This window comes from Corticium candelabrum, chromosome 7 (assembly GCF_963422355.1).
Source record: "Corticium candelabrum chromosome 7, ooCorCand1.1, whole genome shotgun sequence".
NCBI classification, from domain to species: domain Eukaryota; kingdom Metazoa; phylum Porifera; class Homoscleromorpha; order Homosclerophorida; family Plakinidae; genus Corticium; species Corticium candelabrum.
The window spans coordinates 6,932,337-6,942,358 of record NC_085091.1 but is presented as its reverse complement, the minus strand read 5'-3'; the positions used below and the strand labels follow the sequence as shown (position 1 = coordinate 6,942,358).

General features: G+C 41.2%; 1 protein-coding gene across 1 annotated transcript; it reads left to right on the top strand.

The window, feature by feature from the left end:
- Positions 1-2,825: 2,825 nt before the first annotated feature.
- LOC134181792 (zinc finger MYM-type protein 1-like) lies at positions 2,826-3,638 on the top strand. Its single transcript, XM_062649059.1, has one exon. The coding sequence runs from the start codon at positions 2,826-2,828 to the stop codon at positions 3,636-3,638; it is 813 nt and encodes a 270-aa protein (XP_062505043.1).
- Positions 3,639-10,022: the final 6,384 nt, after the last annotated feature.

The following is a 10,022-nucleotide window of genomic DNA, read 5'->3' as shown; positions in this document are numbered from 1 at the left end:
GATTATAGAAGGATCTCCTAAATTTTGTGGGCGTGTTTCTTTTATTATCTATTGTATTTGTTGTTGATGACCAGTCACCAATCCCTACTAGCTACACTGAAAGTGTGAAAGTGGATAGTATTATTATGTGGATAGTAAATTTATCTATAATGCTAATCCTAATATATAAATTGGTTTTATACTCGTAAATATGAGGTTGTTATTTGGGGACGATACCTATATCTAAATTGTCCTACGTTTGTAAATTAATATTAATATTAATAAGTAATTAAAATTGCCATGCTCCCCCTATATTTAGGCCTGGCTATACGCCGCTGGAATGCCCGTAGTTACTGGTAGGATTGGTGGGGTTTCAACACTATATCACTTTTAAGATTTCTACTTTGAGTTTCCAGAAACTTTCAAAATAGGGAATAACTGATTAAATAAACTTTTATTTAATTACCTCATACTGACGTCACTACACGTTTAGTATGACAGTACGTAAAAACTAATTATGTAGCGCTTGCTTTTAGTACACGCCTTAGCTAAGATAAAAGAACACGCCCATTTAATTAATTAATTAATATTGATTTTATCCCAAATACTTTGAAATTTGTGACCACGTACCGCAGAGGGTTCAGCGCAACCGGCATCGAAGAGTTTTCAGTAAGTATAAACTAATATTCTCTCAAGTACTCACCCTGGCAGGTTTATCACAGACTGTAATTGTAAAACACGTGGAGTGCGCGCAAGGAGAAGACTGGGTACGAGTCTAGCAAACTCTCAAGTCCCTATTTCATGCACACGTGGATTCTGTATAGCTATTTTTGTTTAACGTCTCTGTATAACTGTTTAACGTCTCTGTATAACTAGAGTTATACAAAGTGCATCAATCACCGAGTGCATGAAATTGCACTAGTGGGCAACCTTGTTTATTACAAACACACTTTTAAAATTAATTAAAGGGTAAATGACATGAGAAAAATCAAAAATTATTTTATTGACTTTTTCGCTGGTTCTTAACATTCGTATTCCCCCAAAATTAAAAGTTTAATTTTTGAAGCTATATTCGTGAAGATATCGAGGCGCAAAGTTGCTTCCGAATGATTAGTAGTCGTATACCTGCCGTGACATCACAAGAGAAATGGAAGTGGTTAGAGAGCATGCTTGCAACAGTAAAGTTTTACGAGAAAGTAAACGTCTGGTTGTCTGCTGGCTGCAACAATGCGCTCAGAAAGGAAGTGTGGCTTTGATTCGCTTTTCCAACAATGCCAAGATGTGAAAGTAATGGACAATGCGAGTTGAAGAAGCGAGAGATAGGTGGAATGGGCCAACCGCACGTTCAGACCCGTCTAGTGCGTATTCTCAGCCGGAATGTTTCGAAACGGAGGATGACGTTAGTAGGAGGCTTTGGGCTTTACCCCAAGGTAAAAGGAGACTGAAGCCTGAAGCAGCAAGCTGCCATGGCGATTTATACTAGAGGAAGCCATTGCAAAGTGACAATGTGAGAAAGTCAACAAATATAGAAGAGGAGAAAAGGCAGAAAGAAAGAATAAGAAATGAGGGGTAAGTCCTGTAGAATGCTTGTGACTATTTTCTACCTACTACTAGAGCGTGAAAGTAAGTTTGAACCAAAGAGATGAGCTACTCTTGATGTTGATGTGGATTACGTCGACAATGCTGAAGAATCTGATCAGTGTCGTGGGTTAGTCCTGGACTCCAGTACGTAGCATTCGCAGGTATATGAGTGCACAGTTCTTTCATTCCTTACTGTTGGTTGCAATGCCTATTGTTGTTGGTAGTGCAGGGCCGGCGGAGCCTGTAAGGTTGGTCCAGCCATTTCCGGACCAATATTTGAAAGTAGTAGTTCCACCAGGAGACAAAAGGAAAGAACTTCCGGTAAACGGTATAGGTAATTAAATATATTTGTAATTAATCGCCCTGCTGGTGCAGGAAAGGAAAGAATTCTATCAGCAGTTAATTACTGGCAGCGCCAAATCGAAGTAGCTTACCAAGTCCATGTTAGACTGTCAGTGTGCCTGAAGTAGGCGGAAACGTTCCAGAAGTCACTAGGAAGACGACTTACCGAAAGTAGTAGGTGTGCCCCAGTCAGGTAAGAGCTCAGCACATGCTTGATCACTGGACAGTATGTCGTCTTCTACAGAATCTGCTCAGTCCTGTCTACCTAAAGTTCCAAGTCAGCCGTGTCAGCCAATGTCCGGTTTCGTCTTTCCAAAGCGTACCTTCGGTAAGAAGAAGTCGTCAGAAAATAGTGTCAGTCGCATTGGTTTGAGAAGTGTAAATGGCTGCACTATTCCAGTAAGGATGATGTCGTCTTCTGCCACGTGTGTGTGTGGTAGTGTTGCAGTCGAAGAAGATCAAGTGGCAGAAAGGGGGCCCTTCCTTTGTATCAAAGGGGTTTTCCACTTGGAAGGAAGCCATGGTGGCATTCAAATCTCATGAAGCGTCGTCTTGCCACAGGGAGGCAATGCAAATGATCGTTGAATTGCCCAAAACTTGCCGAGATGTAGGTGAGATGCTGTCTAGAGAGCACGCAACTGAGAAGGGACAGAACAGGAAGTGTTTGCTCAAAATCATCTCCAATTTGAAGTTTTTAGCCAGACAGGGATTACTGGTTCGAGGAGATGGGGATGATACTGACTCTAACGTTATTCAGTTACTGAAGTTACGTGGTCAAGATGATCCTCTACTAAATGCTGGCTGACTAGAAAGCCAAGCAAATATGTATCTCATGACATGCAAAATGAGTTCATAAAATCAGGGCATTGTCTATTCTTCGAGAAACAGCTAAATGTATCCAGAAGCCTACATTTTTCTCCATCATGTGTGACGAATGCACAGACTCATCCAACAGAGAGCTGCTGGTATTATGTATTCGCTGGATTGATCATGGCAATTTAGAGCCACAAGAATATGTCATTGGTATGTACCAGATTGATGACATCTCAGCACATACAATTGTCAGTGTCATCAGAGATATTTTGGTGCGCATGACCTTCTCACTGTCAAGATGCCGAGGGCAATGCTGTGATGGTGCTGCCAACATGAAGGGTGGGAATACCGGTGTTGCAAAGCAGCTATTGGATGAAGAACCCCGAGCTTTATACACCTACTGCTACGGGCACGCGTTGAACTTGGCTGTTGGGCATGCTGTAAAACATTGCAAAGAGATGAAGGATGCACTGGACACCACTTATGAATTTTCAGAGCTTGTGAAGTACTCTCCAAAAAGGGATACTGCTTTGCAAAAGCTGAAGGACAGTCTTGCACCAGACACCCCTGGTTTCCGCACATTGCGTTCAACAAGGTGGACGGTCAGGGCAGACTCTTTGAAGTCAGCAATTGATAACTACTGTGTTCTTCAGGAGGTTTGGAAGATGTCCAAAGAGTATGTATCTGATTCTGCTATCAAGGGCCGCATCATTGGCGTTCAAATCCAGTTTAAAACGTTTCGAAATTTGTTTGGGGTTTGTTTTGCACAACTAATTCGGAGGCATAGTGATAACTTGAGCAAGACACTACAATCACCCAAGCCGTCTGCTGCTGAGGGTCAGCGGATAGCTTTGATGACTGTTGCAACTCTGCACGTGCTCAGAGACGACACACAGTTCGATCTTTTCTGGAAGAGTTTTTAAGAGACAAGGACTAAATTAGATGTTGATGACCCTGTCCTGCACCAGAAAGAGGAAAGTTCCAAGGCAATATGAGGAGGGTAGTACTGAACCTGAGTTTTTCGATGTTTGCAAGCAATTTTATTGCCAGCAATATTGAGAAGCACTCGATTTAATTGTGAATGTTATTCAAGCTAGGTTTGATCAACCCGGATTCAAAATGTACCGCAACTTGCAGGACCTTTTGCTAAAGGCTTTCAAGGGTGACGATTATAGGGAATGCCTCAACCATGTCACTTCATTGTATCATGACGATTTAGATGCCCAACAACTGCAACTTCAACTTGAAATTTTGCAAGCCAACTTTGGTCTCGTAGACAAGACTTCTGTAACAGTGTGTGACATTAGGGACTACATCTTGAGTTTATCTCCTTACGAAAGGGATTTGATGTCGGAAGTAGTCACCGTCCTTAAACTCATTATCGTCCTGCCATCTGCTAAAGCCATCAGTGAGAGGTCATTTAGTGCCCTCAAGAGATTGAAAACGTACCTTAGGAGTACAATAAAGCAGGATAGATTAAATCACCTACTCTTGCTGCATATGCACAAGGATCGTACTGATTCGCTGTCTCTGACACACGTAGCTGAACAGTTTGTCAGTAGTTCTGAACATCAATTATCAGTATTTGGACGATTCTCGTAGCTGTATAGTGTTGTTAGCCTTGAGTTAAGAGGATTTTGAATTAGACTTTTGTAGTGTCACGTGAATTGCCCCGCCCTTTAGCGTGCGTTAGACCTGACCAATCTAAATTTACTTCCGCCGGCCCTGAGTAGAGTATCATGAGAAATGGTGAATTTCCTAAAGCCAAGTCTAACAAGCAACACTAATAGACACAATTGACAGACAGTTCCAACAACAAAGGCACTAGTTACACAGTTCGTGTATACAAAAGTCATCAGGTTGTTTTTAAATTTTTTTAAAATCAGAAAAAATTTTTTATATTATAAAGAGATGTATGCAGAACGTAAAATGATTACACAAATAATATAGACAGACACATGCAGTGAAAAAAGTTTTCTGCAAGGCAAACACACGGAGGAACGCATGCACTTACCTCCACTCTAGCTTGCAATTCCGATACCTATAACAACAAAAATTAGTGTCTATACGTTCTGAACTTCGTTTTTACTACTGACATGGTAGACCACTATACAATAATTCTAATTGCTTTACCGTTTGAAACAGGATGTTTGTAAGGCAGATGTGGTCGTCTGCTTTCGGTTTTCGAAAACGAGCAACACTCCCAATAACAGCTGCAATGACAAGCCATATACAGTAGATGATACAGTCCACTCCGTTCATTCGATATACAATCGATTTTAGAGACTGGTTAGCAAATGTCCCGTATATCGTTGGCTCTGCGACACTCTAATTTCGCGCAGTGTCAGTACTGGATTGGAGAGTGCTATTTGAGATCGCTTTATGCGTCAAAATGTTGCTGATTGGCTTCACAAAGCTCCTCAGTGGCAACAGACAATTGTTTCTACGACTTCATGCTTTAATTAATAACCAGGGCATGCAAGAGGGTGGATTGGCATGTATACTTAGCAAGTCAGATCACCTCATTCCTAGGCGAAGAGGGCGGTTTGGTAGTAAGGAAAGTACACTGTATTTGTTTTACCTCTCTTCACATGCATGCATCTAATACATATTTTATTAAATGCGTGCACACTTGACTCAAGAACACTTGAGATAACTAGGTACTAGTGTGAACGCACTGTAATGTAACCCATACGGAAGTCTTTACAGAGTCTGCTTGCTGTGAAAAACAGAAGAGAGAGATGATGACAGTCCCACATGTTTCTCATCGTCTCACTTCTCGTTATGTACAACACAAACGTATAGATAATAGCAGTTCACGTCTTCAGTCTTGAAACAAACTGGGAGAAATGACACTCCCGTTTGATTGCATGGCAAGCAATTGCGTTTAAGGAAACCATAAGGGATCTGCCTGCTCTGACGCCATTCGACATCACGCGACGTCATAAAGGTGGTAGTAACGCGCGTTACGCTTAGTTTTTCGGTTAAAGTAAACAGAAGAATACACATGCCAGACGAATTTAAAAGTACAAGAGTAGCATAAACTATAGTGACCTGTTTCTGATAAGTAATAAGAAGAAATGAACAGTTAGTATAAAACGTGTTGTATGGCAACATAAACAATTAGCTTCATTGGATTGTAAAAAGTTTATCATTAATTTATCGACGATCTGTAATTGCAAATATTGACCAACAAACAAGATTTTATTCTTTCAGTTGCTTTCTTCTTTTCTTCATACCGTGTATAACACGGGGAAACGTTTAGTTTGCAAATTAATGGCCTTTTGAGTCGCCGCCAATATATAATTATCCAAAATTTTTGCCATACGAAACAGCATAGTGTCGCTAACTACATATCATGGCGACGCAGCACACGGATACGTCGACCTCATTGTGAGTCAAGAAGACGAATGCAAACGACAACTCAACTCTATCATCTTATCCTATTTAGCAGGGAGGTTTACTAGAGTGTGTCTATAGTAACCAAGGTTGACAACTAGCGTAACTTCATGCACTCGGTGATTAATGCACTTTGTAAAACTTTAGTTATACAGAGGTGTTATACAGTTATACAGAGACGTTAAACAAAAATAGCCATACGAAATCCATTTGTGCATGATATAAGGACTGGAGGGTTTGCTACAATCGTACCCAGTCTTCTACTCGCGCACAATCCACGTGTTTTACAGTTATAGTCTATGATAAACCTGCCAGTGTGAGAGCTTGACAGACTGTTAGTTTATACTTACTGAAAACTCTTCGATGCCGGTTGCGCTGAACCCTCTGCGGTCCGTGGTCACAAATTTTAAAGTGGTGGGGTTAAAATCAGAATTAATTAATTAGGTGGGCGTGTTCTTTAATCTTGGGCCAAGGCGTGAACTAGAATCAAGTGTTACGTAGTTCGTTTTTACGTTCTTTCAGACTAAACGTGTAGTGACGTCGTTATGAGGTAATTAAATAAAAGGTTGTTTAATCAGCTTTGTCCTATTTCAAAAGTTTCCGGAACCTCAAAGTACAAATCTTGAAAGTGACATAGGGTTGAAACTCCACCAATCCTACCAATGACTACGGGCATTCCAGCGGCGTATAGCCAAGGCCAAAAAATAGGGGAACATGTTAATTTTTAATACTTTTAATATTGATATTAATTTACAACGCAGAACGATTTTTGTATGAGTATAGTCCCCAAATTACAACCATATATTTATAAATATAAAAACAATTTAAATATTAGTATGTTTTCTTCTCTACTTTAAGTGCCATCTTCGTCCTTAATTGATGGAACAAAATCTGTCTATAATTTAGGGTTAGGATTATAGATAAATTTACTGTCCACATACTAATACTATCCACTTTCACACTTTCAGTGTAGATAGTAGGAATTCGTGACTGGTCATCACAAACGTATACAATAAATAATAAAAGGAACACGCCCGCAAACTTTAGGAATCATTCTATGATCCCCCTTAGCTACGGCTTTTCTGAACCTTTTAGGTCCGCCACTGACAGTGCACGACGTGTTTGAATCATAAATGAATGTCAAAGCAAGCACGAGCATGTGCTATCTCCACGATCAAAATTATACAGGCGGTGACGCTAACCCTAAAAATTAAACACTGATGCTTAAGAAGAAGTGAAAAGGTTCACAGCTTAATATATTTTCTAGTAAGTTTTTTTTTCTGCTGGGCATGCCTCAAATGTTCATCCCCCTATGCACACATAACTAGCACATAAATCTTTAGTATCATTGCTATCTAGTGAAAGAGGCTGTCGTGCAGCAATCAGTACATGTACTATGACTGCCCCTCGTCCTTGCGTACGGGCAAGGTACGGGAAAGTTCTCGTTCTAAAGGACGATGCAGTCTGACCGTGAGAAAATTTATAAGGGTTCAATCCCTCGAGAGGGGACGCCGTTCAAATTTTGAGTCGTTTACGCATACCTTCCCTTTTGACTACCGAGTGTCAGTGCTGATTTCGATTACAAACGGACAAAAGGCGTGGCCGCTTATCGCGAACACACAAACAAACACACACACAGTTTGAGCTTTTACATATGCTAGACTAGCTCACCATCTCCTTCTCCTTAGGGGAAGATTAGATTAGTTGTTAGTAAATTAATTTATCGTTGTATGCACACATACACACGCGCGCGCACACACTTACACAGACAGACAGGCAGGCAGACAGATTTTATATATTTTTATACATCAAAGCAAATACAGGTAAAACTAAAGTAACAGCAAATGAACAACAAGTGTCACAACTACAATTACAATTACAAAATAACAAGTACCATTAAAAAGCTCCCCTACGGAGCCTACAAACCAAAACTTAGTTTACTGAATTGAAAGTTGAACAACATCTAGACTCTGGCCAGCGTTCTGTCCATATGTTACTCTGATCATCCTTCTAGCCAACACCGAGGCATTGCAATGCTGAAGTTGTACTTACAAGCGTCTTCTCCAATGTGTCTTAAAATCTCTATATAGTTTGCAAAGTTTATTGAGGAACGTTGATGCTTCTTCCCATCCAACAAAGTGTTGGAAACCTAGTGGAATAAGGGTAGGAGTGTACGCTTCAGGCAACTGCTCTTTAGAATATTTGCTATGTTTGATGTCTTCTCTCCTACTTGCTGCGGCTTCATCCATAGTTGTTGCACTTCGCAGAATGTCTTGGCTCCAGAGGTAAGCAAGGGCCACATCGAGCTCAACATTTCCCCCACATGTTGAGTCATACACAACAATGTCCGCTCTATTGTTGAATGTTGTATATCCATGTTTTGGTTGAATTTGATGTTGGCATTGTAGACTGCTCAAGCATTCGGACCAGCACAAGACAACAGAATTGTGAGACCAAACTGGGCCTTCACCCATTTTGCATGTTAGTAAATGGTAGCCTTCAACATCTAGTGAATTTTCACATCATCATTTAGTGGCCAAAGGTGGTAAAGACAAAGGTAGACCCATTCTGAAAGAAGCCGCCAAGTCAAAATTGCCAGATGAAAGTGCAAACGTCTATGAAGATGGAATGGAATCTAACCATGCTTCTGCTCCTTCATCTCTAATTGAACGCAATCATGCTGCATCTCGGTTAGAACCAGTTTCAATCAGACAGACAGATAGACAGACAGACAGACAGACGGACAGACAGACAGACAGACAGACAGACAGACAGACAGACAGACAGACAGACAGACAGACAGACAGACAGACAGACAGAAAGACAACAGACATATATACGTACGTACATACAGACAGAAAGACAGACAGAAAGACAACAGACATATATACATACGTACATACAGACAGAAAGACAGACAAACAGACAGACAGACAGAGAGACAGACAACAGACACACGTACATTTTTTGTACCTACGTACATACAAGAGCCCTTCAGGCTCAGGTTCGATACTGCAATGACTATGCTACGATGCTACAATGCTACAATGCTACATTGCTATGATGATACAATGCTATCAGCAGTCACTGTCTATTTGTCACTTCTTCTTCTCCTTGGACAGAACTGACACTCCGGAAAGTGAGGCAATTGTATGTTAGTCCCTTGCCCAAGGGAATTTCTGTATGTTTCCCTCTCGCACTTAAACTCTGACCCGAAGGTCCCGGATGTTCCTAATCTCCAACTGCACGCTCTAACCAATTGAGTCACATACATACATACATCCATCCATCCATCCATCCATCCATCCATCCATCCATCCATACATACATACATACATACATACATACATACATACATACATACATACATACATACATACATACATACATACATACATGCATACATGCAGACAGACAGACACAAAAATCACACACGCACTCACAAACACACACACACTTTCCCCGTGTAGCGGTTGGTGCTGGAAACTCTTCGGTCGGATTCGGTGCAAATGCAATGAGAAGTTGGAGAGAAACGCAAGCTGTGAAAGATCGCGGCTTCAGGCGGCGAGAAATCGTCGATCTCTGGAAGCGTTGAAAGGACGGAGACGCGAAACGTCCACACGAGATCGGTAACGCCGTGCGTTTCAGTAAAGCGTAAGGTGTAGTGTTCGCGTCTTCGCTAGGTTTCACGTGGGGGTCGGCTCCTCGAGAGAGGACCGAAGATCCACCAATGGGCTCAGACTGAGCCAGGGTAGAAGAGCAGATGAACAACAGTTCGATAGCATCTATCCGCCGCACCGTTCAAGAGTTTACTCTGAACACACACACAAACACACACACACACACACACACACACACACACACACACACACACACACACACACACACACACACTACGGCTTTATAGT